General features: G+C 42.5%; 1 protein-coding gene across 1 annotated transcript in view; it reads left to right on the forward strand.

The window, feature by feature from the left end:
* The window catches only part of LOC145395811 (ionotropic receptor 93a-like), a 53,359-nt gene that overhangs the window by 18,766 nt on the left and 22,438 nt on the right, over nucleotides 1–12,155 (forward strand). Inside the window, exon 7 of the mRNA XM_080269343.1 lies at nucleotides 1,574–1,760. Within this exon, the coding sequence (XP_080125469.1) occupies nucleotides 1,574–1,760 (187 nt within the window). The remainder of the gene's footprint in view (nucleotides 1–1,573; nucleotides 1,761–12,155) is intronic.

The raw sequence follows: 12,155 nt of genomic DNA on the forward strand, positions 1-12,155 counted from the left end.
ACCGTGGACTAAATCGCCACTGTTCAGGTTAGTTTTCATACTACATCTTATGTTATCATCTTACTATCACCTCACGATTATACTGAAGACCTATTGAGGATGAAAAGCCAGATACAAGCTTAAATAATCCCTCCTTATCAGGCTGAATACAGTGATCTGACTTTATGTAGAACTAAACAGGAAATGTGTCCTCCAAGTAAAGGAATTAAGAGACTTTGAAAATGAAGAATTTAAAAAGAAAAGAAAAGTGAGATGTTGTATAGCGGTTGTTTAATCCTTTCATCGTCTCTATGTCTCTCAGCTGAATAAATATTTACTGGCATGAGCCTAAATGAACCGTTATTTATGTCCTTACTCGCAGGAATGGGTTATTAGCATGTAGGACATAAAGTTGTTTATATATAATTTTCTTTTTATTTTTTATTTTTTTCATTTTCAATAACATAACAGAGGAAGGAAAAACAAATGAAAAATAATATATATATATAACCCATACACCAGATACTGGCGTCCTCCATTCATAAATGGAGGTTGAAGTTTCGGGGGACACAACTTCTGGGAAGCAAGTTCCAGACAGATGCAGTTTGGAGAAGAAAAGAGTTCTGATAGGCAGTTCTGCAATATGGCTGTGTGATATTCCAGTCATGGGCGCTACCAGATGCCCGTATAGCACGAGGGAAGGCATGGAGAGGTGGCACAATGGACGCAACTTCGTGAAATAATGCAAGGGAGGCAAAATTCCTTCTTACTTGTAAGGGGGGGAAGTTTATTTATAATTCCAGGGTTATTTTTAATTCCAACAGCTTAGTTCTGAATTTTGTCTAGGTGTTTTAGTGCAACATCTCCACATCCATTCCACAAGGGCGAGCAATATTCAGGCTGAGAGCTCACATGACTCTTATAAATTATAGCTAACTGCTCATCAGTGAAGAAGTTAAGGACTCTGTACAATAATCCAAGTTTCTTTGTGGCGATTTTAGCAAGTGATCTGGCATAAGAGGTCCAGGTGAGGTCATTTTTAAGTGAGATACCAAGAATTTCAATACTTTTGGAGAAGGGAATATTAGTAGCATTGAAGATAATAAAGGAATCTGGCAATATCTGCCTATTATTAAACTGTATTTATTTGGTTATACTAGCATTAAATGAGACAAGGTTATTTTGTCCCCAGTCAGTGATCATAGATAAGTCTTGATTTATAGAGACGGCTGTACTGACTTGTGAGTTAGAGATATTAAACTTTTTGAATGGGTGTTTAAGTGTGAATGAACTCTAAGCATAGCCTGAATAATTTAACTAGAACATAAGCACGTTTTGGGGAACACTTTTTCGAAACAACTGGAGGAATTCGATCTGAGCCTGGAGCTCTGTTGGTTGGTAAAGTGTCTAGGATGGATTTTTCGTATCTTGTCTGTATTCTAAGTTGAACAATTTTAAATGGATCAGTTTTATATTAACAGTCAGTTGAAAAGCAATTTGGCAGCTGAATTTGAAGAAGTAAAAACGTGCTATTTCTAGGTGGGAAAGAGTCTGGGTGAATTATTACATTTTATTATTTTTGTATTTATTTCAGGAGTGCTCATATTAGTTCTCCTCTGAACATGCAGCTGATAATATCCCGGAACTTTACTACGCTAGATGGCACTTCCCTCTTGTATCTAGGCAAGGCTAACTTGCTACAGCTTTCGTTAGCCTGGCCAGTGCCTCATGATGCCCCCTACACACCTCAGATTGATAAATGTCTGCGGATTATATCGCAGGTGGGTAAGAAAATTTAATCTTTTGGCTTAATATGTTTTTTACACGAAATCATTCCTTATCTGAGTAACAATAACTGCAGGTTGGAATATTTTTAAAGATATTATTGTCGTAAAGAAGTTATTTAATTCACAAGAATGATTTATTACATATTATGTTTTTGCAACCTCCAAGCGCTTTTACCCATTTGCGGATAAATCCTTAGTAGTGAACAAGTTATCACTAATTTCAAGTCTTCGTTGAGTTATATCCTGAGATGAATAAAAATTTTCTGTTGATGACAAGAGAATTGAGCTTAATTATTGGAAAAAAAAATTGTGTTGCTGTAACAGCTCAATTATATAATGCCGAATAAACATTAAAACCTGTGTATTAAAACAAAATCGATACCTCTAACAAGGATAAAAAATAGCAAAAAGTAAGTAAACCGTCAATCAGCAATGAAAGGTGTATGAAGTTTACTTCCTTAAGAAAAAAATATCAGTCATATAGCCAGAGGCTCCTCCAAGTGTGAAGGACAGAGAGTAGGCACCATCTGTCCTGCTATGCCCATGGAGAAACCTCCACTGCAGGTCCCCCAGACTCGGACACAGGACTAGCATGTGACAGACAGTAAGGGGAGCAAAGCAATCATCAAAATACGGTTGAGCCCCACCACACAGTAGGAATTCATGACTAAGCCATGAGTTTCCAGTGCGTAGCTGGACAACAGCCACCTCCAATCGCTAAGACATGGAGGGGAGAACCCTCAGCACTACTATCCTCTGAATAACATCCCGTAATTTATTTTTAGGAACAGCATCCCACAGGCTCTGCCAGCAAATAAGAATCACTCTTCAAGTATGGTGTCATATTGGAAGCAGGAAAGGAGTAGTTGGCAGGGGTCATCGGGAAGAAGCGGATTTTGCAAATGTATATTCCATCTCATTGATGTCCACACTGACCTGCCCATGAACCCTTGCCTTACTCGAGAAAGGCAAGGATAGAGGATGAGCTGAATTAAAATCTGATGATAAAATAGCGGAATTTAGAAGAATTCCTACCGTTACAAAATCTAGGTAATTCACCCCAGCCCCAACACCAATGTCTGATTCTGAACCATCTGTATATACAAGGACGGTTTCTCTGTGAACTGATGAATGTTCCTAAATAGCTGATGGAGAGCCCGAGAAGAGGCAGGAGACTTCGTAACCTCCGAATCCATGCAGACCTGTACCTCAGGAGGGCGCCATGGGGCGATTTTGGGGATCTGGACATGGCAAACACACTGCAGAGAAACCTAAATATCCCATAATCGGCCTGACCTAGTATGCAAAGGAATGTGGAGTGCGAGGATGAGAAACAATTAGTGTGCGACTTTGAACCATCTTTATATACAGGGAGGGGTGCATCTGTGATTGGACTAATGTTCCAGAAATAGCTGATGGCTGATGAAATGCCAGAGAAGAGAGAAAGAAAAGTTAGTATCCTAAAAATCCCTGCACACCTGCACCTCGGGAAGGTACCATTGTGCAAATCTTTATAGCTGAGTGTGGCAGACAGGCTATGCAGAGAGACCTAAATCCCCCATAATCTGCCTGACCCTGTACTCAAAGGAATGTGGAGTGTGAGGATGAGAAACATGATACTGAAAAAATGACTACCATGATGCGCAAACAACAATAAATGACTCTGGAATATATCTTACACGATTCCAGCAACGAATGATCAGCGACTTGTGCTGTAGATAAAAGGAAGGAACAACGGCCTACACAATCTTGGAATTGGGTACAATCTGAAAGCACCAGTGGGAAGACACAACACTGTGTGATGCAAAGGGCTAGGGACACTAAGCTGCGGTACAGTAGAGGAGGAGGAGTCCTCGCATTCATAGGCAATTCTAGATCCACATAAGGCTTGATACAAGGGAAGAAGTGTACTCTCACCAGCACTCCATGAGATATGAGATATAGAAACAGTACCTTCAACAAATTCATTGCTTGCATACATGACACTCAGGGAAGTTTCAAAGGTAAAAGTCAAGTAACCTGACAGTCAAACATTAAGCCAAGAAACTTACTCTTCTCCATGCACTGCAGAAGGCGTGAGCCCCTTTAATCCATAAAAGTGGATTGCTACACTCATACTTGAAGAATAACGGAAGTCTCTCCAGTCTGCCCAGCTGGCGACCCTTTCCAGCACCAACTGCATCCTCCTCTCAACAGCACACATCTAGGAACCATCAAACCATATCACTAGGTCATCCACATAAAAGGAAGAAGACACCGTTTACGGCAGGGAATCAAGCATGTCATTGATGGCAACAGCTAGTAAAGGAAGACTTAGCATACTCCTCCATGGAACACCTTCCACTTGAACTCATAGGACAGAGTGAGGACGGCGCATGGACCTGAAACCTGCAGTTCTGCTAGAAGCCGCTAAGGAACAATGGCAGATGGCTATGCAGCCCCAGACTGTGAAGTTAACCCTCTCGGGCACCATAAGTTTTCAATAAGTTTTGGTTCCCCGCACAGAACTGAAACCCCGCTCAGGCTGCCTCCGCTCGTGCGGAAAGGAAAAAAATTATATGTCCCAATATACCTTTGGAAAGTGCTTATATATTGTTAAAAATTGCATCCCATCATCTTTGCTGATGCTTCTACTATCAGATAAGAAAAAAAAACATTAAACAGATTAATAAATGTACAGAAGTGTAGCCAGAATAAACCTTATTTTGATGAAAACTAGATTCTCAAAATTTCCCAACATCTCCGTGAAAATTTTTTCCCGTGACGTGCAGTTGCAAAGGGTATACCTATATGCAGAATTTCACAAGCTTTCAAAAGAGACAGGTTTCGAGCTGATCCATCCAGTAATTTTCGAGTAAATCGAAAAACAAAACTATGGAAATCGACTAAAAACGTCCTGATTTGTTTATTATTTCGTATGTTATTAGTGACACTGTAACAGATATATATGTAACTTCTACCCAGTTTTGTAGCCCAAAGGTTAAGGAAGCCCATGGTATAATTCACAGAGTAATATCCCTTATTGTTATCGAGAAAATGAATTTTGAAAAGTTACGATGGGTTAGGTGTGATGACAGCACCTATGCTCCAACCCATAGGCTGAGTATGTTCGTTTCTCGTAACTTTTCCCCAAATAATTATTTGCACACATAGGTTACTTTGCTTTACAAAAGTATGCATAAGAAATCATCAGCTTGATCATGCTTTCTTCAGATTTTTGATGCGACCTATACTTTACGAGTAAAATGACTGAGAGAATAGCAATGAAATGCACAACATTTTCCCTATGAGAAATGTATAGTAAACACACAATTTATGCCTTACAATACCGTGGTATAAAAACTAGACAAATAAGTTGGTTACTCACATCCTCTAGTAGTGTTGTAGTGTTTCTTGAGAGGAGATGGAGTTGCAGAGAGGAGGACAGGTACGAGCACAGCCTGTGTGTGTGTGTGTGTGTGTGTGTGTGTGTGTGTGAGTATTTGTGATGTGTGAGTGTCTGTGTGTGTGAGCATTGTGATGCGTGAGTGTCTATGCGTGTGTGTGTGTGAGTCTGTCTGTTTGTGCGTGCATGCATGTGTGTGTGTGTGTGTGTGCGTGTGTGTGTGTGTGTGTGTGTGTGTGTGTGTGTGTGTGCGCGTGTGTGTGTGTGCGTGTGTGTGTGTGTGTGTGTGTGTGTGTGTGTGTGTGTGTGTGTGTGTGTGTTTGCGATGTGATTAACTGATATATGCTTTCAACAGTATGATACTAATGAAAGCACAGTCCTGTGCGGTGCGGCACATTGCAAACAGGACATATATAGCTGGCGTACCTCCTCCTCATGTTCAAAAGGCACAACACACACCGCAGCCTTTTCCTGTTGGGGATTCTCTCCAGGGTGTGGTGCAGTGTTGCATCCAAGCGTGTCCTATCGTCCACATATCAACGGTCCTTAGACAGCGCTGCTTCTCCATCTCCTTGCCTCCATACTCCTGCTGGAGGTGCAGTGGCAGGAACTGACTGAGTACCTCCTGACGGGCCAGCTACTGTGGGAGGTGGAGTGGCCGTGGCAGTAACTGGCCGCATAACTCCTGAAGGGCTAGCTACTGCAGGAGGTGGAGTGGTCGTGGCAGTAACTAGCTGAGCTACTCCTGACGGACCAGCTACTGCGGGAGGTGGAATGATGATTGCAGGTAGAGCAGAGGCCATAGTTGATGGACCGGTTGCTGCAGGTACAGGTGGTCGTCGTCGCGAGGGAAGGTCAGGGGCATGGTGAAGGGAATGACCTAATGCCGGCCACTCCTCCCCACGGAATGCCAGGAGTTTGTGGCATATGTGCTCCTGGAATTCCAGGAGTGTCATAGGCCTGGTGGTGTTCTTTTTGTACAGGGTGTAGGCATTGAATAGGGCCATGTGGATGAAATAAAAAGTCAGTTTCTTGGTCCACTTAACCATCCTCCTTTGGGCAGGGTAATATTGGATCATCTGATTGAAATGATCCACTGTGCCCATGTGCCTGTTATAGTTCACCATGACGGGCTTGTTCACTGTTTTCAGAATGTGGTGGAATCTCCCATCTGGACCCTTGACCTTCCCATGCACCTGCTTAGGGACGGTGGTGTCACTGTGGAAGGTGGACACCATACTCACGATACATTTGTCCTTCCACAGCAACACCATTACATTGCCCTTGTGTCTAGCTTCCAGTCCATCATCAGGAAGGCATTTAGCACTGCTGATGTCCTGCAGCTCCCTCGGTGTTCCCCTTGCCAGTAGTCCTGTGCCACATACATACACTGCCTCTGTGACAAGGCGATCGCACAGTGATACAGGGTTGTAATAATTGTCTGTATACAACTTGTATCCGTTGCCCTTCAAAAGTTCAATGAGGCCCCACACTGTGTTCTATAGAGAATTTTTCTCCCCAGTGTAAACTTCGAAATTCAAAATGTAACCACTCCTCGCCTCAGCCAAGATGTATAGATTTATGGCATACTTTTGGGGCTTCATAGGGTTATATACGTGGAAGGAGAGCTGCCCCTTCCAAGCCAGAGATCCCTCATCCAGGCTAAGATGTTCAGCCAGGATGTAAACCTCCTTTAACCTCTGAAGGAGATACTGTGTCACTGTGCAAATCCTTATTAGCCGGTCCTGATTGCTCTCGGGTATGGCGAGACTATAGAAAACATGAAAGTGTTTCAGGATGCCCTTGAAGCACTTTCCACTCATAGCCCGCCGAAATATGGGGTATTTGTGAACCTCTGTGGAACACCAATAGGTTCTTATGGTTGGCAGTTCACAAATCCCCGTAAGAATGTATAATACAAGGAACCGAGCCATTTTCTCTTTGTTGATGAGGTACCAAACATCTAGTGCAGTCCCCAGGAACCTGGCTTAGTTGTTGGTTTTGACCGCCAGGTATAGCAACAACTCCCTGGTAAAAAAAAGTCGGAAGTATTGGAGTGGTGTTGTTGATGCTGCCACTCTCAAACCTGGGGTTTCAGTGAAGGGGCCAGCATTGGATGTGAATGACCCAGAACTCCAAGTTTCCTTCTGACGGTCTTCACCTGGGGAAATGCTTGGCTGCGTAAGTGTGTGGCACACACGACCCCGAGACAGGCGACTACTGGACCTCTTGGCCACCCACCACTACCTCACCTAGGCCCATGCTGCCCTTGTCTTTGTGGTGGGGAGATGGTGATGATGATTGTGTTCATGATACCTGGGTGGATGAAGGTTCAGGTGACCGTGGTGATAGAGATGGTTGTGGTGATTGTTGTGATGAAGATGGTTGTGGTGGTGATGGTTGTGGTGATGATTGCGGTGATGGTTGTGGTGCAGATGGTTGTGGAGGAGATGGTTGTGGTGCTGATGATTATGATGATGATGCTGGCTTATATTCAGGGGGAATGAAGTCTGAAGGGGACAGTGAGTTTGCTGATTTTGCAGGGAAAGTTGATATGGAAATATTTTGGATGGGCTGTGAGATGTGGGCAGGTTGGAGTGTTGTGAGGGTGTAGGGTGACTGTGGGGGTAATGAGGTCAGTGTCTGCGGTGGGGGGGTGGAAGGGAGGTTGCAATAATACGGCTCAGTCTCCAAGGTCAGGGTGGTCCCAGTAGTGGCAGGTGTGACACCAGTGGTGGCAGGGGTTATACCAGTGGTGGTAGGGCTGGTGGCAGTGATGGCAGGTTGTGTCAGTTGTCATAGGAATGATGGCAGTGGTGACAGTTGTCATAGGAGTGATGACAGTGGTGGTGACTGGAGTAGTTACACCAGTGGTGGCAGTGGTGAAAGGAGTGGTGGTAGTGATGGCGCTACTACTGTCTGTAGTGCTAATCGCTGCAGATTTGATCGTGGCTTTGCACTTATCTCCCTTGGGGTCAGACTTAGCACTTCCTTTCCTCCTCCTCCTCACTCCCTCCTACTCACCAGATTCACTATCAGATTTACTTTCACTGCTATCTTCACTCCCTCTTCCACTCTACAAGTATTTCATGTACTCTTTCTCTGATAAGCCCTTGCAAGACATTTTAGGTTTAGTGTAAAACAGGAGGGGAACTGTAAATATCGGTTATGATTTTTCAAATCTGGCTTTCTCTGAAAATATATAAGAAACACTTATAAACCTTCTTCACAAGCACACTGCACAATATATAACACAATATCACTGAATTACACGTAAGGTATGGAGGGTGCAGTAATAGATAACGCGGAATGAAATGGCCAGCCTTGTGCTCATACACCCAACTAAGCTGACTGCCGGGAGAACACTTCCTAAAAATAGGCCACTTGCCGCTCCGATAAATTCCCGGATGTTGCTGTATATTTCCCCAAGACCTGGCCACCTTTATTTTTGACTCACCAAATTTGATGCAAATTCAACTAGAGGAAAAGTTTCTATGATCACTTATAGCGAATTTGCATCAGGTTGCATTATTGGTTACTCTTCAGATTGCAAGGATTATGACTCACATTGAGTCATCGTGAACAAAAGAGTTAGTTCAGAATGCTATGGTGCCATGCCATATCATATGCCCTTTCCAGGTCAAGGAACAAAGCTGCAAGATGTTGTCCAGACATAAAAGCCTCACAGAGTGATGACTCTGATCCGATGAGGTACTCCAATGTACATCTTATCCAATGAAACCCTCTTTGTCACATAGAGAAGAAACATCTGCTTTAGTTACTGGACCAGCCTCCCGCTAACTATCTTCTCTATCAGTTAGCATACAGAAGATGTCAAACAAATGGGATTATAGTTAGATTAATTAAAAACATAGTTTAGGAAATGGAAGAACCATACCTATCCCCCAATCAGTGGATACTTTTTCATCCCTTATCCTCTTATAAATTATTAATAAAAACAGAGAATCGTACGAGAAATAGTAAATCATAGCATAAGGTAAGTCATTAGGGTAAAGAGCAGAATCATTACACTGCTGGAGTGCCGCCCTGAGTTCACAGGCGGCAAAGAAAACAGATGGTTCCCATTCAGTATACAGAAATGAAAAACCTAACCTTTCCTGTTGATGCTGGAATTAGCCAAATAGCTTGGGGGGATCTGAACATAAAACATCATAAATGCTCTGCCAGGGCTGAAGCTACTTCACAGGATATAGATAAAGAAGATCCCTGAATTTTAAGCACCAAGGGAGGAGAAGGTGATTGCTTACCCGTTATTATCATCAACTTCTTCCAGACCAATGGTAAAGGAGTGGATAAGGTGGCTGAGGAGACATAAGTTCACCACAAGGTTTGATGCGAGTTCTTCAGAACCTACTGCTAATAGGCACGAGCTTTCTTAAACTGAATTTAAAAGAGGACATCTTTATTTTTCCTAAGTTTCCTACAACCAGCTTTGTGGACACACCTACCTAAAGCACACTCCTCATCCAACCAAGGCACAGGTCACCTGCAAAACTTTCCAAACATTCGTGGAACTGAGGAAAGGCCAGCCTGATATACAGTAGTTGTGAAATACTGTTCTGCATCATCAGCCCTTTGAAAGTTGGGAACACTACAGTCGAGACTACAGTGTTCTGCAAACTCTCCCCAGTCAGTCGAACCCAAACACCAGGGAGAGACGCTTCACCAGCACAGAGTTGCATTCTTTAACCACAATAGGGTAATCATCAATACCATTCAAGTAAGACAAAATCTCACATGAAAAGTTCAGTGAAGAATCACGGGATACCACTGTAAGATCAATAACAGACAGAATACCAGTTTGACCATGAAATGTGTCAGGCCTCCCGTGCTCAGAGGAACCAGATCCAATTCCTCAGCCAAAGATGCCATGAGATCACCAAAAGTGTTACATACTGTATAGTTTCACCCCACAAAGCATGATGCCCATTCACGTTGCCCAGAACAAATGGCCAAGGAAGCTGATGAATGAAACAGTAGCGACGGAGAGGGGTGTGGAGGGGGGGGGGGAAGATAAAGAAAACAAAATATGTAACTCCTCCCCAAAATATGTAACTCCTCCCCAGGAGTAACTGAACAGCCACAGCCTGAAGGTGAGACCAGACAGTACAGCAAAGTAGGCAATAGCCACCTCGAGTACCATGGTCCATAAGAGCTGGTGAGTGTAGAGCTGTATATCCTCTTAGAGCAGGAAGAGTCTTATTTCTGACCATGGTGTCCTGAAGGCAAACACAGAAGGCGAAACTCAGACACGAGCAGTTGAAGTTTCTCCCAATTTGCTCAAACACCTCAACAGTTCCACTGTGGAGCAGCCATTACAGGACGAGGCATGGCAGGTTATCTTCATGCAAAAGATAACAGAATTTAGCTGCAGCTACTAAAGAATGTCATGAAAGATGGGTTACATACACTGCCACTACACTAAACCCTCCAAAATCCTGAGTTGCTGCAGATGGGATTTTGTGAGGAAGGTTCTTAGCTTACTGCAATTCATCTATCAGGTCATAGTCCCAAAGATCATAGGATCCAATCTGTAGTTCCCTCCTTATTTACGTTTTGAAAATGCGCCAAACCATCACCCCAGGGTGCCAGTGGTTTCTACTGGGTTAGAAATCTCATTGTGAAGTCTGTTTAAACTTTTAGTGAAATGAAAAACAAAAGCATTCAGGGGCCAAATGCTATTCACCAGCAAAATATCTTGGCTAAGGTACAAGCGACCTACAAACCTGATTTTAAGAAAATATCTTTATCCATTGCTGAGATTTTAGCCAAAATGTAGTTTGATGAATGGCGGATGGTATGCGGGTGCATTTGATCAAATCATACCCAAAAGTTAACCACTTCTGCCTATTCACATAATTGTTGTTTCATCATGGTTTGGTGAAAATTCTTCCACAACCTTTAGAAATATTTTGGGAAAACACACACACACACACACACACACACACACACACACACACACACACTTGATATACTTCCAAAAGAAGTATATCAAGTGGTCAGAACTCTGAGGAGTTTGCTGCATTGGCAGACGACAGGCACTGTGTCGGGTAAACAGACGAGCCCAAAGTTAATTCCAGTACTGACGGAACGGAGATGCTAAACTGTAAGTAGAAAGTATATTTCTATAAGGTGGCATACTCAAAAAGTGCAACTAGGCAAGAGGAAGGGAAACAGTAAAAAACAAATTGATGACTACACAGACCTGGTGGAACTGGTTACATTTAATAATTTAGCAGAGAAAATGAACAGATTGGAAGACACTTTCAAACTGGAACTGGATGAAATAAGGAAGGAACTGTACCAACAAAAGGAAAAAAAATGAGGAACTGGTAAAGGAATTCAGCAGAAAAGATGCACCAATAGGTTAGCTACAAGCTGAGGTAGACATTCCGAGGAAGAAAATGAAAAACATAGGAAATACAGTAATCACCCATGAAAGAGTTTTGAAGGAGTACAAAGATGATAAAGACTTAATTAGAGAAGCAGGTGATCTGATAGGGTAAGGTAGAGACATTGATGAGAATATAACTCGAGTAAATGAGATGATGAGAAACTACACATAGGAAGTACAAAATACATGGTCAGAAGTAGCCAAAACAAGTCAAGATCTAAAAAACAAGGCTGAAGCAAAAGACATAACAAAAGAGGTGAAAGACATCATAAGGAAAAACCCAAGGCTGATAAAGGAAATAGCTGGGATTAACAGATCTATAGTCATCATTGGTAAAGGTGAAAAAGAAATATGGAACAAAATCACCTGAGATAACAAAGAGATGGTAAATATAATGAACATATTGAAAGTGGTATCATATGTAATCTGTGAGAAAGATGTAGAGGAATTTAACAGATTAGGGAAATATGAGAGAAACAGGTCAAGACCCCTGAAAGTAACACTGTAGAAGAGGTATCAAAAATGCTAACAAAATTAACGAATCAGAGGAGTACAAAGATGTGTGGATAAAAAGGTGCCTAACTCAAGA

The sequence above is a fragment of the Coenobita brevimanus genome, chromosome 33 (genome assembly GCF_032717465.1).
Source record: "Coenobita brevimanus isolate Jiangsu-jjx chromosome 33, ASM3271746v2, whole genome shotgun sequence".
Classification (NCBI taxonomy): Eukaryota; Metazoa; Arthropoda; class Malacostraca; order Decapoda; family Coenobitidae; genus Coenobita; species Coenobita brevimanus.